At 44.9% G+C, this 24,692-nt stretch overlaps 2 protein-coding genes across 2 annotated transcripts; one reads left to right on the top strand and one right to left on the bottom strand.

Annotated features, from left to right (window-relative positions):
• The first annotated feature begins 2,964 nt into the window (after positions 1-2,964).
• On the top strand, positions 2,965-4,709 carry LOC102705012 (cystathionine gamma-synthase 1, chloroplastic-like). The gene is made up of 3 exons (XM_006662268.1): positions 2,965-3,648; positions 3,739-3,806; positions 4,586-4,709. The coding sequence occupies exons 1-3, from the start codon at positions 2,965-2,967 to the stop codon at positions 4,707-4,709; spliced, it is 876 nt and encodes a 291-aa protein (XP_006662331.1).
• A 3,812-nt stretch (positions 4,710-8,521) lies between these two features.
• On the bottom strand, positions 8,522-18,203 carry LOC102704742 (probable cystathionine gamma-synthase 2). Its single transcript, XM_015841500.2, has 6 exons — positions 17,580-18,203; positions 17,425-17,484; positions 17,323-17,351; positions 11,683-11,962; positions 11,289-11,611; positions 8,522-8,880 (listed from the first exon to the last, which is right to left on the bottom strand). Exons 1-6 carry the CDS (start codon positions 18,201-18,203, stop codon positions 8,760-8,762), a joined length of 1,437 nt encoding a protein of 478 aa, XP_015696986.2. The 3' UTR covers positions 8,522-8,759.
• Between the last annotated feature and the right edge of the window lie 6,489 nt (positions 18,204-24,692).

Genomic DNA, 24,692 nt, shown 5'->3' with positions numbered 1-24,692 from the left:
ATGAATAGAACTGGATGAAGGAAGAGCCAAATAATAAGCTATGGAACCCACGCGCTGCACAATTTCAAAAGGACCAAAATACTTGAAAGAAAGCTTGTGATTAGCACGATGGGCCACCGAAGACTACACGTATGGCTGAAGCTTCAAGTAAACAAAATCACCAACTTGAAATTCGTGGAAACTACGACGCTTGTCAGCCTGAAGCTTCATGATTTGCTGGGCACGATGAAGATGCTGCTGCAACAATTTAACCATCAAAGCACGTTAGTCCAACCACTGTTGCAGATCTAGCAATTCATAGGAATCAATAGAAATACCCAGATTGGTTGGAGAATGCCCATATAACACCTTAAAAGGAGCCTTGTTCAAGGCAGTATGATAACTGGTATTATACCAATATTCTGCCAAATGCAACCACTGACTCCATTTGGACTGACAAGCATGGATAAAACAGTGCAAATATGTTTCCACACATTGATTGACATGCTCAGTCTGTCCATCCGACTGAGCGTGATAGGCAGAACTCAGATTCAGAGAAGTAACAGCCTTAGCAAAAAGTTGCTGCCAAAGTTTGCTAGTAAATATTTTATCCTGATCAGAAATGATAGCCAAAGGAAGACCATGGAGCTTGAACACCCCTTCCATATACAACTGAGCCACATCAGAAGCTGAAAAGGGATGAGACAATGGCAAAAAATACGCATACTTCGAAAATTTGTCCACCACCACCAAAATACAGTTAAAACGACGAGAAGTCGGTAGCCCTTCAATAAAATCCATAGAGACAGTGTGCCAAGCACTAGAAGGAACCTGTAAAGGTTGCAAGAGACCCGGGTATTTGACCCTGTCCGGCTTTGCCTGCTGACAGGTAGAGCAATTTTGCACATGAGATTTCACCTGCTGCTCAATACGAGGCCAGGCAAACAAAGATTTAACCTTACAATAGGTCACTGGAAAACCAAAATGACCTCCCACAGGACTATCATGTAGGGCTGAAATGACACGAGTCTGCAAGGACACATTAGTACCGAGCCAAATTCGACCCTTATATTGCAAGATACCATCATTCAAAGTGAAATGAGGATACGCTTGATCATTTAGAGACAAAGCTGTCAATAACTGAGTAGCTTGTGAATCGGTCGAATACCCTTGCACAACCTCTTGCAGCCACTTGGGAGTGCAAACAGAAACATCATTAAATTCCACCGAAGGACTATGATCACAGCACGATAAAGCATCAACAGCCTTGTTATTGATACCCTTTTTGTAACAAATACGAAACTGCAACCTGCGCAACTTAGTATAAGCACGCTGTTGCCAAGGAGTATGAAGACGCTGATCCGTGAAATTCATCAAACTCTTGTGATCAGTAAGAATGATAAATTACTTGTATTGCAAATAAGACCGCCACTGCAGTAATGCCAACAAAATAGCCAAACATTCTTTTTCATATGTGCAAAGACCACAAGTTCGAGGCCCCAACGACCTACTGACATAAGCCACAGTGTGTTTATCCTGAAGTAATGCTAAAGAGCAAGCAGTATCAATATCTTGTGGTTTATGAACCATAACCACCATTTTGATGTCCTACCGCAATCCCTCCACAAATCTAGTCACAAAATAGGTGGGAGGGGAAGATTCTTCATAAGCCATAAGTTGGTGCATAACTGCATCAAATCTCTCAACATACTCTGCCACAGTATCAGTCTGACAGATATGAATCCACTTACGAAGCAAAGCCTGAAGGTGATCTCGAGCAAATTTGGCACACACACGTTTACACAAATCTGCCCAAGTAATACCTCCTAATTGCTGCCTCACAGATTGCAACCAAAAAGCTGCCAGCCCAACAAAATTAAGAGTTGCAACCTTAACCCAATTGGCCGGGTGAACCCCATATACATCAAAATATGACTCGCAATTATCACGCCACATCTGATGATTTCCACCATCAAACCGAGGACAACTCATCGGAGGCATCGAAACACCAGGTGAACTAGCAAACATCTGGCTATGATGGTAGCAAGCAGAGCTAGGAATACGAAAATGAGGGGTGTGGTAAGCAGAATACTCACGGGAAGGAGGGTTTCCCTGACGAACGAAAATAGGTGATTATGGATCATCTTCTTCTCGGCTTCTCTTAGATTTTCCCGTTCCAGTATTATGCGGCACTGCCTCGCCTGCATATTCCTCCCACTTCAGCTGCATCATTGCTACCCGATCAGAGAGTTCTCCTACTGTCACACTCAACTCCTCCACCTTCTGCTCCACTATCGGAATCCTTCCCTCCACCGCTGATTTCAACTCCTACAAACCCGAATGGAATCGCTCCTCCGAAGCTTCATGTTTCTGTTCCGCCTCCTCCATCTTGCGAAGCAGAATATCCAATTTATCTCCCTGCTCCATGATCGTCCGGGCTTGCCTGGTGAGATAGCGCGGCTTCTCGAGAATGCTGTACCTTCCCGATTCCTTGCTTCCCGAATCAAACCAACCCAAAGAGGGGAGCGAACGAATCACTTTTGTGGAGCTAGCGATGAACCAATCTCCCACTCCCTTTCAGGAATTTTACAAAAATGGTAAGTGAAAAAGGAAGAATGATTGCTCTGAACCAAGTTGTGAGGATCATAACTCTAGAACTTGCGAACAACAAAAATGGTAACTCGTCGGCAATTCAACCGAATCCGTCGCCGCCGCCGTCCGATTCAAATAATTCACAAGCCAAATTCAATGCCGTACAAACTACAGTATTAATACTCCTCTCCCTCTCGGCAGCTAATGACAGCCTGTCCTATTACACGGCCCATTGTGGCCCAACATACTTGGAGTTAAGTCTGCGACTCCTCCTTCTAGTCTTCAACTTGTCTTCCACGTTTCCATGCTCCGCTAGCTCACTGTCAGGCTGTGACTCACGAGCAGCGCTGACATTGCGCTAATCGATCGCTTCGTTGGTACTGCTGCTTATCAATGGCGCGACCGTCGTCGTTGTCTCTTGTGATGAAGGATTCCGTGCAGCGGCGACGGCGCGTGCACCGCCCTCGGCGGTCACCCACCAAGCCGGAGTGCCCTGCGGCGGCCGTGGTGCTGAGCCACGAGGAGGTTCTTGCCGGCGTTGATGGAGGAGCCGCCGACGGCATGAGCATCTTCGCTGCAGCGGGCTATCCCCCTCGGTCGCCGGAGTATCCGGTGGTGCCGAACATGGACGACTTCGTCGTCGTAGATGGCGTGGATGGCGGTCTGGTGGTGGCAGTGGCGGCGGGCAGACGCGCCTCGGACGAGACGCTCGCGGTCCACGCCGGGGAGAAGCTCGGGAGCGGCGGCGAGGCGAGGACGGACTCGATCGCGACGCCGATCGTGAGCGGCACGACGCACTGGTTCAGGGACTTGGTCGATCTCGTCGCGTTCCGGGAAGGGCGGCGGCAGAGCTTCGAGTACGGCCGGTACGGCAACCCCACCGTGAAGGTTCTGGAGGAAAAGATCAGCGCTCTCGAGAGGGCGGAGGCGACGCTCGTCACCTCCTCCGGCATGAACGCCATCGTCGCCACGCTGCTCGCCCTCGTCCCTTCCGGCGGCCATGTCGTCGCCACCACCGACTGCTACAGCGAGGCGCGCGTCTTCATCCGGGACAGGCTCTCCAAGATGGGCATCACGGTAAACACCATTACTATATTCATCATACCATGACACGGCTTGCAAAAAGTTGCAGTCAGACTGATCTAATGGCGTTCCATGAATTTGCAGTCGACGTTCGTCGATCTGGACGACATGGAGGCGCGTGGCACCACGACCTCGGCGGCGCCATCAGTCCGGTAACCATACGTCACACACAACCACTCAACCATTCCAAGAAAATAAAAATCAACTCATAAACCATAAAATAGAAAGATAATCGGCTGATGATACTGCTGCAATTTTTCGTATTCAGAATGCGGCGTACATGATCATCCGCGGCCTGAAGACGATGGCGCTGCGGATGGCGCGGCTGCTGGAGAAGCACCCCAAGACACGAAGAAGAAGAAGAAGAAGAAGAAGAAGAAGAGGAAGAAGAAGAAGAAGAAGGTAGTGTATTTTATATTCTTTCTGAATTATGTTGCATTGTTTCTGGCATCAGTGGTGGCACCGGTGGCGTCATTAACTCAGATGCAGACTCGCGCCCCTGCTGCCGCTGACTCATCGCCGCCGGAGGCTCTGCTTCCGACGCGGCCAACCACCGCAGGTAGTCGGCGAGTGACGGCGGGAAGCAGCAGCACAAATCGCGGGTGTGCTCGTCGGGGAGCCCGAACCACTGCCGCACCCACCCGCTAGAAGCCGCCGCAAAGGAGGCTGAGTGGGCAGAGCGCCAACCCGGGTTGCCCATCGCTCGCGTCGGCTCGCCGTCGCCCGCCCCGTCCGATACGACGCGTGCGCACGCGGCGACCATCGTGACATGGAGCGCACGGAGGCGAGGGTGAGCCTGGTGCAGCAGCCGGCCGTCATGTCCTACTGCTAAGTTGACTACGTAATTAACAGCATGCTGATGGATTTAAATTTTCTTGAAAATGATTTGATTAATGCTAATGATTTACTTTACATGGTTAATTTTTGTCAGGGGGCAGAGTGAGGAGGAGAAGGCCAAGAATGGGATTAAGGACAACTTTGTGAGGTTCAGTTTTGGGATTGAGAAGTTTGAGGATCTTAGGGAGGATATACTCCAGGCCCTAGAGAAGATTTAGATTAGGGATAGCATGTAGTACCTGATCTTAGATAATCTCGGATTTTTGGGACACAAACATTGTTTATTACTCTGATTCAGGTTTGTTGTTTTTTTCTAGCTTAGAGGATTCTTTGATTTGTACAAGGCCGGCAATGCTGAGAGGTACAGAAGATGTTTCCTTTTGTAACATACAGAAGTTGTTTTGTCCTGGATTTTTTACATTTTGATTCATGTCTAAAAACTTATTTTGCAAACAGATTCTTTAGGAAAATTTAGTCCAGAAATAGATATTTTCTTGACACAAGGGTGAGGTTCTCAAGTCTGATCTCGGCGTCAATAATATAGGCGCTAAAATCCTTACCTCTCTATACTAACATGCATGAGATTGGCGTCAAATAGACCATCGGTAGTGATCTTTTTACAAATAACTTATTTTAAAATAACTATTTTAAGGTTTAAATGTAAATAACTTATTTTATAAATTGAAGCTCAATGTAAAAGATACTGACAATGAGGATCTATTTATAGAACAAGTTATTTACAAATAAGTTTACAAATAAGTTTTTGATGACAATCATTTTGACGCAAACCCCTCCATGTGAGCGGTTGAGTATGGGGGTTTGTATTCTGAGCTCCGCTATACGTACGATCAAACAAATCGATCTGTCATAGTTTACCAATGGAGTAAAGTTACAGATAAAAAACGGATTTATTGTAGGCAAACGCAATAGACATATCATTTGATCGTACTAGAATTGTAAGCAAATATACTACACATAGTATTTTTGTCCACCCTAGTGTGGTTGGTGCCGAGATATTGGACCTTAAAGCATCCTCAACAGCTCATCTAAATTTGGTCATCCATATATTCATTTGGATGATCATCTAAACTAGTTTCATCCTTCATATCTCTATGTATTCCACTAGATCATCCATATATTTGGAGGATAGAGAAAGATCATCCAAATATGAAGTTTCTCTCTCCTAATATAAATAATATCTAAAAATAGATGATAGGATGTCTGTTCTGTTGGTGCTCAATTTGTAGTCTTCATTCTTTATTTTCAGGATAAAGGATGAGATAGATAAGCTGTTGGGGATGCTCTTAGAGCCATTAAGTCTGACATCGAAAAAATGTGTCTATTCCTAATATAAGTTTCTTTCAAGGGATATATGGGATATATGTTTTCATAAAAGTATAAAATATAAAAAAATCCTGAGGTTATATTATTATTTCTGACGCTGAAAGATGCAATTAGCTGCAACTAATCCCACTATTTTCTTCGAAACCAAAAGGCTGCGACCTACTCTTTAGCTGTGCAAGGAAATTTATATTTTTGACAAAACATAATACGTACACAGTCACCCCAACACATCCCTATCTTTAGACATATATTAGGACTGACGGAGTCACCTAAGTCATATCCTACTATTATGATATGCCGTCTTCTATTAAAAAAATAATTAATTATAAGCACATATATCAAAATTTATGAATTAAACTTGGATGGATAGGTTGTACTGCAAGAAATCAGTTGAGATATGCACACGTTAAACAAAGGGTTAATTTGATTAATGCCACTACAAATTTGTAATTTTAGAAAAATACCATTACTATTCGCGATATCGGCTAGATGCCACTATAATTTTACAAAATTAGATCCATGCCATTGCTGTCACATTTTCCATCTTCATATAAACCAAAATACCCCTAGACGTGGGACTCACATATCAGTTCCATCTTCTTCTTTGCCCTCCCCTTTCCTTCCCTCCATGTCTCTCTCCGGACAACGGTAGATGTCGCCGCCGTCGTTGAGATGGGCACGGAAGCCGTGGATGTTCGTCGCACAACGCCAGAGGGCATGGGCTGAGAAGCGCCACGACGGCGGTGCGAAACTTCGTGTCTGACCATGACTCGTCGTCGGCGTTGAAGATCCCGTCGCCGAGCGCGTGCACGTGTGGGTGATGGAGTTCTTGCGCAGGGCGAGCATGCCACACATCGTCGAGGGGCTGCCCGGAGCCAGTCCATTCGTCGGTACCCGGTCCACCTGCCGCTGCCACATCCTAAACTTGCAGAACAGCAGCAAGAAGCAAACGGGAGCAACTCGATGTCGAGGAAGGGCATGCACGGCAAACAGCAGCAGCATCTAGCTCCACCAGTGCCTCCGAGAAGGGTCGTGGTGACACCACAGCCTGGTGCACCCCTCACACCTTCGCCACCGCCACCAACTCCATCGCCTCCCGCGGCGAGCACCCATGGCCAGCGCCGCCGACCGACGGAGAAGAAGTAGACAAGAAGAAGAAAAAGAAAGGAGAACGGAGAATGTGACGGAAAAGATGATGGTGATGGCATGGCTTCAATTTTATAAAATTGCAGTGGCACATGGCCGATATCGTGAATAGTAATGGTATTTTTCTAATACGAAGAATTTACAGTGGCATGGATCAAATTAACCCTTAAACAAATTAACAAGCAAGTTTTTTTTTTTCAAATGTTAGGAAACTGACCAAGAATATAAATTGTATACAAGTGACTTAACTAAGCGATTGGCTGCCGGCATACATATATGGGAATAAAATAAAAAAATGAGCGTGATTGATGAGATAAATAGTATTATGAATAATATCAGATTTAAATTCTAAAACCGTTTATTTTTGAAACGGTGAGCATAGTAAATTATGAAGTATGGATTGGAGTTGACATATTACCTATTGGCTGGGATATTGTCATCCATCTCGTAGCCATGTCAGCCGCTACGATAATAAAACTAAAACTAACCACCAGCACCTAGTTGTATTTGAACTGGTTTTTACATTTCTAAGGAGAATATCCGTTTCGCAATCCAGTATATGCCACCAAGCCGACAGATTACTTCTTCGCCGTACGTAGTTATGCACGTTTCTTATAAATAAACCATTCAGTCTATTGAGAATATTCGTCTTAGAACAACCCTATTTGATTTTTCACGAGTTATGAAGGTTATATTTTGGGAACCGGAGATAATTAACACTCTCTGTATCTATGTATTTAACGTTATTGATTTTTTTATATATTTTGGTTATTCGTCTTATTAAAATGTTTTACGTAATTATTAATTATTTTTATACCGTACCATTTTATCCAATATTTAGGAATGGCGGGAGTATCACTTTCGTTAATTTGTGCGTTCTGAAGGGCTCTTAATATTTGAGAGAAACCTTACTCATTTGATCGTTATGGCCAGCCGCACTAATTTTAGTGCTTCTCCTAAACCGTTTGCCCGATCGAATTGAATGGAATCAACGACGTAAATACTACCTCCACCCCTAAATGTTTTATCCTCCACCCCTAAATGTTTTACGGCGTTGACTTTTTTCCCATAACTGAAAACACAAAGTAGATCTAAACCTGCGAACCCCGCGGCACTGCTGTGGGAGGTAATTTTTTTATTTTACAACACAGACGCTCACAACGACGTTAGAAACTCTAACGAAAAGTCGAACCCAGAATCTCAGGTGCTAATGAGGTCTTTCTAACACTAGACTATAGGCCATTTGGCCGTAATTTTTTATTTTTTATTTATATGTATAAATATTTTTATATATTAAGTTTATATCTAAAATGTTTGTGTACGAAGTATATTAGAGCAATGGTTTAAAGTTGTTTTTTCGTGCTCCTATTAGTTATTTAATTAAAATACACTTAATTGAATGACGGGTCGCCAACTAACTAAATTATGCTTATCAGTCCGAGTTATAGTAAGATGCTTCTCACATTCTATCTAGTCTAGGCTGGAGTTTTTCTCCATTATCTAAAAACATTCTTTCGGATAATTTTGAAGAATGGCAAGAGAAACGATACAAACCAGCATATATTTCCATCCTTAATTTGCAGTTACAATGTATACTAAGAAAACAACATCATGTTCGGTACTTATCTTTAGAGCAACTTCAGGATTGCTCTTCCCAATGAATCCTATTTATTTTTTTTCCGCGAGGAAATTAAAAAGGACCCTTATTGAATTGCTTTGAAACTAGAACATATAATGCACACAATTATTATAGATCAGGATCAAGCTGATAACCCTGATTAAATCTTCTCTAGGGCTTGGAGTATGTCATCCCTGAGATCCTCGTACTTCTCAATTCCAAAACTGAACCTCACAAGATTGTCCTTAATCCCATTCTTGGTCTTCTCGTCGCTCTTGCCCCTAACAAAAATATTTGTAATTAAGCACATATTAGGTCAACATCTCGTTATTATTATTATTATTATCAGAGATAATCGCATAAGAGATAGTATATGATAGTGTAGGTTTGTACGTTACAGTTATACACAAAATATAGTTGTATCAAAAGAAATGAAGCTAAGAGATTTATAGAACGTACGTTCAATTTCTAACAGTCTGTTGCATGCAAAATACAACTGAATAAAATATCCAATTCAATTTTTTAAATTTAGCTTTATAACAAATTATGGTATTGGAAACTTCCAGCAAATAGTATTAAGAGAAATGCACCAAAAGGTACTATAATAAAGAAGTTTCGATAACTATGGACACTTTTTTTTTATTTAAAACGGGTTGTAAGACAATTACGGATAAGCGATATCATTAGACGGAGCGAAGAATATCATCAGAGATCGTGGAGAGTGAATGGAACAGGCCAAATGATATATTTGCAAATGAAAAAAGTATAAATAAAAAATTTATATATGTATTCTTCATGATCTAAAACCCAAGGCTGAAAAATAAACTTCGGTAACAAAACCCATAAATTATCTCAAATTTAAGGTTAAAAATTAAAATGTCTTATAAACGTAAGCAAAAGTTAAAAGATAGGATGCATAGAAATGCCACTATTAGTCCAAAGATCGAGGGAAGAAGAGAAAGATATATGTAGTGAAAAAAATATTTCCGCACACACCCATTTATTTAATTTCACAATATACGGACTAAAATAATGGACATCTCTAAAAATACATAAAAATACATTAAGGGTGCGTGATGATGGGCTGTATGTGAAAATTCACATACGGTCAACTTAAGCTGTCCACATGTGAATATTAATTTTCAAAAAAACACATATTAACACCTAACTTTTCATTTAAAGTTGGATGAAGAGAGACTTTATATAAAAATGTGAGCTTAATGAGATGTACAACTTTATAGTTCACAACTTTTTTCTATTTCAAATCGTTTAGAGGCCCAAATGCTTGTTGCAAGCTCGCGAATCTATTTTTACAACATCTTAAATTTATATTTTAAATGATGTCTGATGAAGACGTGCAATTCATAGCGTTTTGTAAAATAATTTATGTGACCAAATAAGCATTACAACTTTCAGATAGGAAGTCCAAACAATAGCATCTTTAATCTGATATATAAGTAACACTGATGATGATAATCATAAGTGTGATGTGTATAGATCGAGAGAGGTCTAGAGTTCGAATTTTAAATATAGACCAGTAGCGCGCGCGCATATATATATATATATATATATATAGTCTAGCTAGCTACGGTGAGTCGTAACTCACGGGCTCCAACGTGAGTCAGGGTCCAAAAACATATCAAATCATCTCTAAATTTTGATTTACATGGCTCACTAGATTCTTCATATCAAAATCTAGTAGCACGCAAAAAAATTTTATTTTTGGAGTTTTTTAATTATTTTTTAAAGTGATTGTACTATATTAATAAAAATATTAATAAAATAATCAATGTGTTATGTACCACTTTTAAAAATCTAAAAAAATACTTAAAAAACTCCAAAAATGAAAATTTTTGCGTGCTACCAGATTTTGATATGAAGAATCTAGTGAGCCATATAAATCGAATTTTAGAGATGATTTGATATGTTTTTGGACCCCGACCCACGGAGGAGCTCGTGAGTTGCAACTCACCGTAGCTAAATTCTATATGAGTCTATATATATATATATATATATATATATATATATATATATATATATATATATATATATATATATATCTCACGGGAAAAAACATTGTGCCTTGCCTACTAAAATTCAAAATATTTTTCCAGCTTTGTTTTAATAAAAATATGGAAATTCATTTTCACATTTGGCCGTCTAAGAGCTCCGTATGCGAAACTCGATTTTCGTATATTGGGTTTTCTAATACGAAAGTACCGCCTTTTTTCTCACATACCTTTGGGTACATACGGCCGGCTTACCTGATTTTTTTAAAGCTGTACGTGAATATGATTTTTTAAGTAATGACACCTACTTTGTATTCTTCGATCTATTGTTTTGTTAAGAGCATAATTCCAGGTGTAAAAGTTTGAGAAATTAAGCTGCAGCGGAGTTAAAAAATTATACATATTGCGACTTTCAAAATTTTTATTTCACAAGAAAGGCAGAAAGCTAGTAGAAAAGTATATCTACAGTTAAATGAGAAAAATGTTGTAACTGGCCTCCTTAGAGTTAGCATATTTTCTCTAGCCAATTACTCGCCCCGTCAAAAACATTTATCGTTTACGGTAAGATTTATCGATCATTAGAATCTTCGTGTTTTACTAAATCTCGTTCTAATCAATAAATATTTTTGACAGAGAGAACTACATGGTCCTGTCGTAATTAGAGATGAACACAAACCTACCAGTAGGACATGACAGCCGGCTGCTGCACCAGGCTCTCGCAACCGCCGAGCGACGTCGCGATCAGCGGCAGCTCCAGCGCGTCCACGAACCTCGTCGCGCCGTCCATGTCCGACGCCACCTCGAAGCTGATCACGCCGCCGCCGCCGGCCATCTGTTTCCTCCCGACGCCGTGCCACGGGCTGCTCTCCAGCCCCGGGTAGTGGACACGCTCGATCTTGGGGTGGTTCTCCAGCAGCCGCGCCATCCGCAGCGCCGTCCGGTTCTGAGCCTCCACCCGCAGCGCCATCGTCTTCAGTCCGCGGATGATCATGTACGCCGCATTCTGACATCGATGGCGAGCGTTGAAGTGTGTAACATTCTTTGCTTTTTTTAGGGTTTCTGTTTAGTTATTACCGGACTAATGGCGCCGCCGAGGTCGTGGTGCCACGCGCGTATCCTTGAGATGAGCTGCTCCGAGGCGCTGACGCAGCCGGCGATGACGTCGTGGTGGCCGGCGATGTACTTGGTGGCGGAGTGGAGGACGACGTCGGCGCCGAGGGTGAGCGGCTTCTGGTTGATGGGCGACGCCAGCGTGCTGTCGATGCACACCAGCGCGCCTCTCCGGCGGCACAGCTCCGCCACGCGCCGCACGTCCACCACCTTCAGGTGAGGGTTCGTCGTGTTTGAATAAGTCCTGAGCAGTTAAATGTAGGAGGTAGCAGGCGATTAGCGCCATTAGAGGCAGGCCACGGATTGCGGCATGGCCCAGGTGGTTGGGATGGCAACCATTGATCACGAGTATGCCGGGATTAGCTTGTCCATTTGTTTCCTTGTAACCATACATGTAATCCATATATAGTGAATACAATCAAAAGGAAAAGCTGTCGCTTACAGCACCAAACTCATCGTGTCCTCTGTGTTCTTCGTGTGTGTCGTCCTCCTCGCCGGAGTTCTAACAATTGGTATCAGAGCCAGGTCTCTCGCCGGAGCCATGGCATCGCAGTCGCCTTCCAAGAAGCCGCAGACTGCTGATGGTTCCAGCGAGAAGGAGGTCAAGCCCTCACGATCGCCGCCGCGACGCCGTGGCCGCTCTCATGGCCGCCACCGCTCCGGCTCGCGCGTCGTCGAGCGCGTCATCGAGCGCCCGTCCGCGAACGTCGCATGGCCGATGCTCACGCGGACGAACTACCCGGAGTGGGCGCTTGTGATGCAGGTTAACTTCCAGACACTTCGGGTCTGGGATGTCGTCGAGGACGGGATCGACGAAGACGCCGACGAAGATGAGTACCAGCAAGACCGCCAGGCCATGGCGGGTCTCCTACGCTCGGTCCCATCCGAGATGTGGGCGACGCTCGGCCGTAAGCAGACCGTCAGGGAGGCGTGGGACGCCGTCAAGGTGCTCCGGATCGGCGACGAACGCGCGCGCGACGCGACCGCGCAGCAGCTCCGCCGCGAGTTCGGCGCGCTCGTCTTCAAGGAGGGCGAGACCGTCTCCGAGTTCGGCATCCACATTTCGACGCTCGCCACCAACCTCCGCGTCCTCGGTGACAACATCACCGACGCCGAAGTGGTAAAGAAGCTGCTGCAGGTTGTCCCCGAACGCCTGTCGCAAGCAGCCGTCTCCCTCGAGATGTTCCTCGATCTGAACAAAGTATCAATCGAGGAAGTCATCGGGCGGCTGCGCGTCTTCGAGGAACGCGGCAAGCCCAAGGAGATCACCGACTCCATGGGGCGCCTCATGCTCTGTGAAGAGGATTGGGAGGCGCGCCGCAAAGCCCGCCGGGAGCAGGAGAGCTCTGGCGGCGGATCGTCTTCAGGCAACCGCGGCAAGGGCCGTGGACGCGGCCGCGGTCGCGATGGTGATGGATCCACGCCGCGGGATGGCCACAATGGCCAGACCGCGGGCGCTGGTGGCGGGAGGCCACCGCGAGGCACCCGCTGCGACAACTGTGGCAAGAGAGGCCATTGGGCCAAGGACTGCCGCGGCAAGAAGAAGGCAGCGGCCCACGTCGCTCAAGCCGAGGAGGATGATCGTGATCACGCGCTGATGTACATCACCGCGGATCAGGAGGTGATCGCACTGCCCGCTGAGGAGACGCAGCGGCATGTGCACATCTCCGAGCCCAAGGTTCTCCTCCACCTGAGCCGGGAACAGGAGGAAGATGCCGTGGTACCTCGCCGCTGGGTACTTGACACCGGGGCGACGAATCACATGACGGGAACACGCAACATCTTCGCCGAGCTCGACACCGCCGTCACTGGATCCGTCCGGTTCGGCGACGGGTCCGTGGTCGCCATTGAGGGAAAGGGGACAGTCCTCTTTACCTGCAAATCCGGGGAACATCGCCGGCTGGAGGGTGTGTACTACATCCCGCGCCTCACCACCAACATCGTGAGTCTCGGCCAGATGGACGAGGATGGCTACAAGATCAACATCGAAGAAGGAGTGCTGCGCCTCTATGATCTACAGCGGCAGCTGTTGGCGAAGGTGCAACGCACGCCCAGTCGTCTGTACCTCCTCGACATGACCATCGCCGCCCCGGTGTGTCTCACGGCGCGGGTAGGCGACGTGGCGTGGCGCTGGCATGAGCGCTATGGCCACCTCAACTTCCAGGCGTTGCGCAAGCTGGGACGCGAGGAGATGGTGAGAGGACTGCCGACCATCGATCACGTCGAGCAGGTATGCGAAGATTGTGTCCTCGCCAAACAGAAGCGCGCGTCGTTCCCAAAGGCGGCCAAGTACCGGGCGCAAGAGCAGCTGGAGCTGGTGCACGGTGACCTCTGCGGCCCCGTCTCGCCACCGACGCCTGGCGGGAACGCCTACTTCTTGCTGCTCGTCGACGACATGAGCCGCTATATGTGGCTCACCCTCCTGCGTTCCAAGGCGGATGCACCGGCAGCGATCATGGCGTTCCAAGCCAAGGTCGAACGCGAAACTGGGAAGAAGCTGAAGGTGCTCCGAACTGATAACGGAGGTGAATTCACTTCCGTGCAATTTGGCGAGTATTGTGCAGGAGAGGGCGTGCAGCGACACTTCTCGGCGCCTGGCACGCCACAGCAAAACGGCGTCGTCGAACGGCGGAACCAGATGGTCGTGGGGACAGCGCGGAGCATCCTGCGTGCCCGCGGCATGCCGGGACGCTTCTGGGGAGAGGCGGTGCACACCGCTGTCTTCCTGCTGAACAGGGCGCCCACCAGTGCACTCAACGGCATGACGCCGTTTGAAGCTTGGCACGCAAAGAAGCCGCCCGTGCACTTCCTGAAGGTGTTCGGGTGTGTGGCCTACGTCAAGAAAGTGCGCCCGCACCTGAGCAAACTCGATGATCGCGGCGTCAAGGTCGTCTTCATCGGCTACCAGGACGGCTCCAAAGCGTACCGCTTCTACGACCCCGTCGCCGAGCGAGTACACGTCTCCCGCGACGCCATCTTCGCCGAGGACGAGCGCTGGGACTGGGGGGCCTCCTCGGACATGGGCTCCGAGCACCCCTTCACCATCTCGGACCACTACATGCCGGAGCGCCAGCACCAGGCAGATCGGGAGCTGCCGATGCCTGATCCCCAGGGCTCGCCGGCGCGCTCCCCGTCCCCAGACGGTGGGAGCCCCCAGGACGCGCCACCGCGCCATGCGTCACGGGCAACACCTCCAGCAGCATCAAGCCCGCAGCAAGCCGAGCAGCTGCCTTCGACACCACCTCACGCTGGAACGGGCATCGAGTTCGCGACGCCACTTACCACCGACCTGAGCTTCGACGCCGGTGATGTGGGGGAGCTCCGGTACCGGACACTGGACAACATCCTCGGATCGGATGCGGTGCCCGGGCTGGAGCACCGCGACGACGTGGAGGCTGAGATCCACAACGTCAACCACGCAGTGACCGTGGAGGAGCCCAGATCGGTGAAAGAGGCGGAGGGCGATCCAAGCTGGGTCGCAGCGATGGAGGAGGAGATGCAATCGATCCGCGACAACAAGACTTGGTCACTTGTCGAGCTCCCACGCGGACACCGCGCCATCGGCTTGAAGTGGGTGTACAAAGTCAAGCGCGACGAGAATGGCGGCATCGTCAAGTACAAAGCGCGCCTCGTCGCCAAAGGGTACGTGCAGCGCCCCGGCGTCGACTTCGAAGAGGTGTATGCTCCAGTTGCACGACTGGAGTCTGTGCGGCTGGTGCTCGCCATTGCAGCTCACTACGGCTGGGGCGTCCACCACATGGACGTCAAGTCGGCGTTCTTGAATGGCGAGCTACAAGAGGAGGTATACGTCCAGCAGCCTCCCGGCTTCGTCGACGGCAAGCACAAGCACAAGGTGCTGCGCCTCCACAAGGCGCTCTATGGACTCCGCCAAGCACCACGAGCATGGAACCACAAGCTGGACGCCGAGCTGCTGGCTCTCGGGTTCAAGCGCTGCGTCGACGAACACGGCATGTACACGCGCGGGAGCGGAGCACAGCGCCTGATCGTGGGCGTCTACGTGGACGACCTCATCATCACTGGTGGAGATGACGACGCCGTGGCGAGGTTCAAAGGGCAGATGCTGCGCACATTCCGCATGAGCGACCTCGGACTCCTCTCGTACTACTTGGGGCTCGAGGTCACTCAAGGCGCACACGGCATCACGCTGCGTCAGAGCGCCTATGCCATCAAGATACTTGAGAAGGCCGGGCTGGCTGGTTGCAATGCTAGCACCACGCCCATGGAGATGAAGCTGAAGCTCCAGAAGGAGGGAACGACGCCGAGCGTCAATGCCACGGAGTACCGCAGCCTCATCGGGAGCCTGAGGTACCTGTGCAACTCTAGGCCCGATTTGGCCTACTCCGTGGGATACCTCAGCAGGTTCATGGAGGCGCCTCGGCAAGAACACCTTGCTGCCGTGAAGCGTGTGCTTCGCTACGTGGCTGGCACGGTGCATTGGGGCGTGCACTACCACCCGGCTGAGAGGAAGGGAGCGCCGCCCGTCTTGGTGGGGTACTCCGACAGTGATCTCGCAGGCGACATCAACGACCGCAAGAGCACAAGTGGGCTCATCTTCTTCCTCGCCGGTGGACCGGTTGCCTGGCAATCGGCAAAGCAGAAAGTGGTCGCCCTGTCGTCCTGCGAGGCCGAGTACATCGCGGCCGCGGCAGCCGCGTGTGAAGCAGTCTGGTTGGCACGCTTGCTAGCTGAGCTCATTGGAGGAACAGCACAAGCGCCTAGGTTGAAGGTGGACAACAAGTCCGCCATTGCTTTGATGAAGAACCCTGTGCATCACGACCGGAGTAAACACATCGACGTGAAGTTTCACTTCATCCGGGAGTGCTGTGACAGGAAGCTGATCAACGTCGAGTTCGTGGGCACCGAGCTGCAACTAGGTGATCTACTCACAAAGGCACTTGGGCGCACCCGGTTTCAGGAGCTTCGCGGCTTGATTGGTATGAAAAAGCTACTCTAATCGCTCGGACTTAGGAGGAGAATGTTTGAATAAGTCCTGAGCAGTTAAATGTAGGAGGTAGCAGGCGATTAGCGCCATTAGAGGCAGGCCACGGATTGCGGCATGGCCCAGGTGGTTGGGATGGCAACCATTGATCACGAGTATGCCGGGATTAGCTTGTCCATTTGTTTCCTTGTAACCATACATGTAATCCATATATAGTGAATACAATCAAAAGGAAAAGCTGTCGCTTACAGCACCAAACTCATCGTGTCCTCTGTGTTCTTCGTGTGTGTCGTCCTCCTCGCCGGAGTTCATGTATGGTTACAAGGAAACAAATGGACAAGCTAATCCCGGCATACTCGTGATCAATGGTTGCCATCCCAACCACCTGGGCCATGCCGCAATCCGTGGCCTGCCTCTAATGGCGCTAATCGCCTGCTACCTCCTACATTTAACTGCTCAGGACTTATTCAAACATTCTCAGGAGTATGCCGGGATTAGCTTGTCCATTTGTTTCCTTGTAACCATACATGTAATCCATATATAGTGAATACAATCAAAAGGAAAAGCTGTCGCTTACAGCACCAAACTCATCGTGTCCTCTGTGTTCTTCGTGTGTGTCGTCCTCCTCGCCGGAGTTCTAACACGTCGGCGAGTCGGCGTAGAACATCGTCACCTGCATTGCTATTCGCGTGTTGTAACTCACGGAAGAAGAAGAAGATGCAATATCGAAAATGAATCGTACGTACGTCGCCCTGATCAAGAACCGATTCCAGCGCCTCCGTGTCGTCCAGATCGACGAACGTCGCCTGCATGCAAAAATTCATGAAACGCCACTTGAATCGTTTGCGAAATTTCGACCATGGTTTTTATTGAAGTAGCTGGAAATGGAATGATGCTTTACCAAGATACCCATCTTGGAGAGCCGGTCGCGGATGAGGGCGCGTGTCTCGGTGTAGCAGTCGTTGGTGGCGACGACATGGCCGCCGGGAGGGACGAGGGCGAGGAGTGTGGCGACGATGGCGTTCATGCCAGAGGAGGTGACGAGCGTCGCCTCCGCCCTCTCGAGCGCGCTGATCTTCTCCTCCAGCACCTTCACCGTGGGGTTCCCGTACCGGCCGTACTCGAAGCTCTCCCGCCGCCCTTCCCGGAACGCGACGAGGTCGGCCGAGTCCCTGAACCAGTGCGTGGTGCCGCTCACGATCGGCGTCGCGATCGAGTCCGTCCCGGCGGCGGCCTCGCCGCCGCTCCCCAGCTTCTCCCCGGCATGGACAGTGAGTGTCTCGTCCGAAGCGACCCGTCGGCCCAGTGCCGCCGTCGCCGTGGCGTCCACCTCGCAGTCTTGCATGGCCGGCACCATCAACGACGGCGACCGAATGTCGGCGGCTCCATCAACGCCGGCCAGAGCCGCCGCCTCTGCGCTCGGCAGCGTGGCCGTGCCGGAGCCCTCGGTTTTGCTTACACAACAGCGAGGACGACGGCGCCGCCGCGCGAGAGAGGTCTTCACGAGAACAGATGGCCTCGCCATTAGCGCGGGAGTAATTAGCGGCGAAGCTTAGTCGATTAATGTGCAACTACGTGTTAATGATACTAATTAGGAGTAACCCGCTTTGTATTAAGCGATCCTCGCGTGATGGCGTATTTATACGCGCCAATACGCACGTTTGTACGTATAAAATGCTGTTGCGCCACGTGGGCGTGTGTGGTGTACGTACAAAACGGAGATTCCATCTCACTCACCGTAGATACCGTACGCTTGTAAGTTATTTTATGAGAAGGGATTGTTGTTTATTTGTACATGAGAAGGTTCTTCTTAACTAATAATCTTGCTATTTTGGAATACAATTTGAATTCAAAAAAAGAACACTCGACGAGAAATCCTACCGACTAACTGAAAGCTAAGGGCACGTTCACAAATCACCACAGAGAGAAACTTTTCCCCGCTTTTTCCATGCGCATGTTTTCCGAAGTATGTTTTTTATCAATTTTTTATGAAAGAATCAGAATAATTAATTTTTTAAATTTGTAAAAGTTAATTATCAATTAATTATATGCTAATGACTTTATTTATTTTACGTGTGCTGATTAGACTAGATGCGCATGAGGTGTGTACAACTGCACAAGGCCTAAGTCGATAGAATGAACTTATTATTCTTGATATGGAAAGCTTTCAGTTTGAATAAAAATATATATGGGTACAAGATACATCGGTACATCCTACTGAGCAAAATTTTAAATTTGATGAGAAAGGTACTGCCGGCACAAAAACACATGCGTTGAGACACGAGCATGCGTGGGAACGGAGTACTCCTAAGTCTCAACATAAACTAATCTTGCCGTTTTTTATATAGTTTTTACCATTCGTCTTATTTAATTTTTTTTAAAAAAAGTAAAAATTAGTCATATATAAAGTACTATTTATGATTTATCATCTAATAAAAACAAAAATATTAATCATAATTTTTTTAAATAAGACGAAAAGTCAAATATTATAGGTAAAAAGTGAAAAATTGGTTTGTTTTGCAACGGGAGTATACTGTAACAATGGGAGTTGGTTTTGCCAATTGATCGGTAGATGTTTTGTTTCAATCAGCCTTGGCCTAGTAATATTTATAGGAGATGTGATATTGTTTCTAGAGGACCTTCTTGACATTCTATTTGGTTCAGAGATTATTTAGAGCTTGAGAAGCCACGGTCTCCACGCCTTCATCTTTTCGTTTTTTTATACTTATAAATATAAATATAAATTTTTAACTTTAAATTTAACGTCAAATTTAGGGTTTTTTATTAAAGTTTATTTTTCAGTCTTTTCTTTTAGATCGTTAAAAAACATATATATAGATATATAAATATATATAATTTTTATTTATAAATAATTTTTTGTTTACAAATATGCTTTGAAAATGCCAAACAATAAGAGCCTTATACTTAGCATAGTTCATTATATATTCGATTAGTCGCTCGGACACCTGTGTTGTCCAGCTTTGGCGTAAAGGTTCTAATCCCTTTATAAACTTCACCAAATTTACATGGTGTCAAATTTGATCGTCAATAGGTACTACAGCTGTAGTAGTAAGTAGGAAGTTTTAAATTTAAAGGAAAAGTTACGCTAATAGAAAGATTTACAATTTAACGAGAAATAAATCGACTAGAAAGTTTTCATAGCTGCAATAGGGAGCAATCTCTACATTCTATAGAGTTAACGTCATTCTCTTCTCTCATGAAACCACATTATCTTAATTATTTTTAGCCTTAGGACGATACATAAGGGTGTAAATTAAGCTACATCACCTCAATTATTTTACTCTCGGAATAATACATCAAGGGCGTAAATTGCATCTCTTCACATCATCTTAATTGTTTTTAGCTTTTGGATGATTCATCAAAAGTGTAAATTGTATCTCTTCCCCAAAAAACACACCATACAACACAACCATTTATAACCTACAGGTAATTGATAAAGGCAAAAAATATATAAACACATGAAAAAACCGTATAGTAGATAACAAAAAATTTTAGAATTCTCCCGCAGCAACGGTATCCATCTAGTTTCATAATTCTTTAAGTGCAAAGTTCTAGAAAGTAGATTATATATAGAACTAATCCAATGACTCGAGGAAATATTTTTTGAAATTGTTGTTGACTCCACACGTGCTTGATATATAGTAAGCGGACCAAGTTGGGCTCAGGCCGCGTTTCAGCAGGAGAGGTATAAGTTAAGTTACGGCGGACACAAAAAGCACAGTAAAAGATTAAGTACATGATTAATTAATTATTAATTATTAAAAAATATAAAGTAGGTTAATATGATTTTTTTAAAAAAAATTTAAAAAATAAACCGTTTAACAGTGCAGGAAGCATGCGCGTGGAAAACGAGAAAGATAAGTTAATTAAGAGGGCTGCCGAACGCAGCCTCAAAGGGTGTTTGTTTCCCTTTTTAGTCTGTCACGTCGAATGTTTGAATACTAATTAGAAGTACTAAATATAGACTATTAAGAAAACCGACCCTATATTCTGGACTATTTTACGAGATGAATTTATTGAGCCTAATTAGTCCATGATTAGCGAATGTGATGCTAAGTAAATATTTGCTAATCATGGATTAATTAGGCTTAAAAAATTTGTCTAATAAAATAAATTTTATTTATTCAATTAATTTTTTTATCAATCTATATTTAATACTCCTAATTAATGCCTAAACATTCGATGTGACAAGTGATAAAAAAATCCCTGGAACCAAGCAGCCACTCAATCTATGTACATGCATGAAGCTTCTTTTGTTTTTTTCTTTATTAAAAAAGAAGTCTTTTCCGGTGTTGTGATTTTTCTTTTGTCCTTTTCAGTGTTGCAAAGCAAGGAAAAAAACATGTTTAATTAGAATCTGACGAGGGTTTGCACGTTAACTAGCAAGAGCCATAATTAGGCTATGGACAGAGTATCTACGTACTGTCTTTTGGTTTGCTAAAATCCTGTAGAGTCAATTTTTGTTTCTTTATGTATCGCCCCACTTCTTTCTTACAACGACCAATTAATGAGACACATGATTATTTCGTTTGTCATTTTTTTTCTGTTTAAGTCTAATAAATATGGGTCATTCATTTCTTTGTAGACTACTCATCAAATGATCGAACTAATAATTTGCTTGACATTCCCACTTGCTCAAATTGTGTTGATCTCTTTTATTCTCTTCTTAATTTATTTTTCATATTTGCTCAACTCTTTGTCATGGTTAGATTACAATTACAATAACATCACATATATTTTTTATTGTAAATTTGCATTTCCTTTTTGTAAATATCAGGTAGTCCATATTTATTACTTCATTTTTAATAAAGAAGACACTACTCACTTTGACACCTTGACCGGTCATCTTAAAAAAAAGAATCTGCAAACAATAAAAAAAACATGTCCTCCTATTGAAATATGTTACTCCCAACTATTGGAATAAATCTAGAAATATATATATATATATATATATATATATATATTCATATATATATATATATATATATTCATCAATTAATGAATTTAGGCATGGCTAGAAAGTCTTACAATATATGAAACGGATGTAGTATATCCTTAATACAAACATAAAACTTTTTAAATTTTAGTCTAACCATTTAGTCTAAACATTCATATATGTTTCTTAGTGATCTAAAATCTAAAGTTAAAAAATAAACTGTGATAAAAAAACACCAAAATCTAAAGTTGAAATTTATTTTTTGGCTTATAAGCATAAGTAAAACGAAAAAATGAGGGTACTTGTCTAGCACCGTTGCAAACAAAAAAGGATGGTGTGAAGGTGATCTGCAACAACCGGGTTTGTTCAGCGTTCTATGCAAGATTTGTGGCTAAAATTTTATATTGAGGAGAATACAAACCAAACTTCTGCATGAACATGAAGATAAAAATATCACCAGGTGCATTGTTTGTTGGTTGTTCAATTTGGAGATCAATCTAGTGGTTAAGGAGTCACGTTTGACATCCGAATGCAGGTGTGTGCCTGATATATAGAAGGGAAGTGGTGGAGGGATGAACTAATAATTTGGCACGTGGTGCCTTCATGAAAAGGAAGAATTCAAACCCCAGTAAGTGTAATGGGATAAGTTGTAATACCCTAATTAATTGCTAGTGTTTCGGTCTGTTATGCTCATGTGTTTGTTTGGTGGGATTAGTCCTACGTAAAAAGTTTAGATAGGTTTGGATCAACTTATATACATAGTTCACCATAAAAATAATACCAGCGAGAAGCAGATAATGTATAGAATGGGCAATACAGGTTTGAAAAATCTAGGATGTTGTTATATAGGTTCTCGAGATGAAAGTTTGGAAGATTGGCCTTAGAGAGGCTATGGCAGCTCGGAACTGCCTCAGTCATGTGAGAATATGAGGGTACATTCTTTCATAAGGTTTAATGATGGATTATGTAAGATGGTGGCTTACTCCTTTAAGTGAAATTGCAAAATTCTCGCATCCCTAAATTGGTTTAGGGGTTTACATGAATTCTTAAACATAGAGTGCTCTGACGCAGTGCATGTTTTTGTGTCAATACGTGTGCCTTTAAAATAAAGTAGCCAAAATATATGGTGTTCTAACAAAAAGCTGGACCATTGGAATTTCTGTGTTGCTCCAACTCTTATCTTTTTATGGAGTCAGCAATTGCAATGGCTCCAATGTGCTCCAATTGTGAATTGAAGTTATGGATCAAAGCCAATTTCCTCAAAAAAATAAAAAGATTATGAATCAAAACCAATTACCTTAAAAAAAATGAAAAGATTATGAATCAAAGCCAAGCCAAACATGGCCTTAATACTTCCTAATTCCAATGGGAGAACCAACTACTTCAGAATTGTCCGAGCTTCCATGTTGTCAACCATGCATCCTATTGTAGTAATGGATGATTAATATGTAAACAATAGTATTTGGCAATGTAGTGCGTGTGCATCCAAGGAGATTAGTTGGTGTGTAGACTGCCTATTGAAAAACAAGGTGCTGCGATGGCGGCAACGGTAGTATTAGCTGAGTTAGTTTGAGCATGACTATTATCGTTAGCTTTTATATACTACTAGTAATGGTGCACATGCGATGTATGTTGAGATCAATGTATAAGAACTCAACCAAACATACTATGCATGATAACGATGTACGAATTTACTATATACATATAATAATTATCGATGACATGATAGTTAAGTTAGGGGACCAAGAAACTCAGGTTAGATAGTGATAGCTAATTTTGGATGATTCTGATGGTTATCCCTTGTATTTCACACGGTCAGACAGAGAAAGCACCATCTGCATTTTCGCAACACATAAGTGATGAAAAAACAAATTGTCTGAGAAACAAACATAATGAAAAAGTTGCATTTACCATTATCAGGTTATCAACACCTTGCAGTGCATTAACCACACCTGGAGCCACCAAAATAAAAGTTCATAAATCAGAGTAGAACTGCTTAAGCCAACTTTATTTGCTCTAGGCATTCTTTCCTTGTAGCAAAAATTGCTCCTAGACTTTGCTTCAGCACATATTGAAAATTTTCTGGAGTTACGCATTTTAGGTTCCATTGATACACATATGAAACTGAAAATGAGTAGAAATGCTATGCTGAAAATCCTTTGTAACTCTAGTATTAGAAAATCAGATCTCCAGGATAATTACCAGAAGCACTGCACATACGTGAAGTTACATGATATTTTCCCGCAGGGTGGGAGAGAAGAAAATGGTATAGATTAAAAGAAGAAATTACTTCAAAAGTGATGATCAGTAGATGATTTGAGCAAGGTTACCCAGTCTGCACAGTAACGAAGCACACAAGTAATACAGAACTAATATTCAGTAACCCCAATTACTTATTCCAACAGCAGATAACTATGGATACTGACAGCTCTCAATCGAACTTCCCTTCAGAAACATGGGGTTGTGTAGAAATAGGTTACTACTGACGGCTAACTCAACTTTATTAGATCGATAATCCTTGAGTACCCCTTATACTTCACAGTGTGATACAAATAAAACACCATCTGCATTTGCAACACCTAATTGATAAAAACACATCTTCTGACAAATGAACATAGTGTTCTAAAAAAGAGTGAAAAGGAATAGAGTTCCATTTACCGTTATCAGTCAGAGAGAGCTCATTGCCGCTAGTTTTAACAAGCGGACCCCTATCCATAGCATCGTGAGAGGCTGACATGGCATATATCGGCGCCGCATTAAAAAGCGGTAGGAAGAGGATCAGAGACATCGGCAAGGGCACCTTCATAGGCGAGTGCAAGTGTGAAGTGATAGAGGTTGAAGCGTAGGGACTGGCGGCAACGGAGGCGGTGGTGAGGAAGGGAATTGAGCGAGGGATTCCGGGAAACAGACGCATCGCGAGAGACACTGACGTTGCGGCGGATCTCCTGGCGCTAGCTTAACGGTGGTCCTAAAACAACTCCAGCGCGGAACATGCAGCGATGATCAGGGATGAGTCCTGCTGGTAGGATTGCAAGACCCAGATGCGACATGGTATTT

Source organism: Oryza brachyantha, chromosome 10, assembly GCF_000231095.2.
Source record: "Oryza brachyantha chromosome 10, ObraRS2, whole genome shotgun sequence".
In the NCBI taxonomy this organism is placed as follows: domain Eukaryota; kingdom Viridiplantae; phylum Streptophyta; class Magnoliopsida; order Poales; family Poaceae; genus Oryza; species Oryza brachyantha.
Note: the sequence above shows the minus strand (reverse complement) of the source record. Positions and strands in the feature narration are given on the sequence as shown.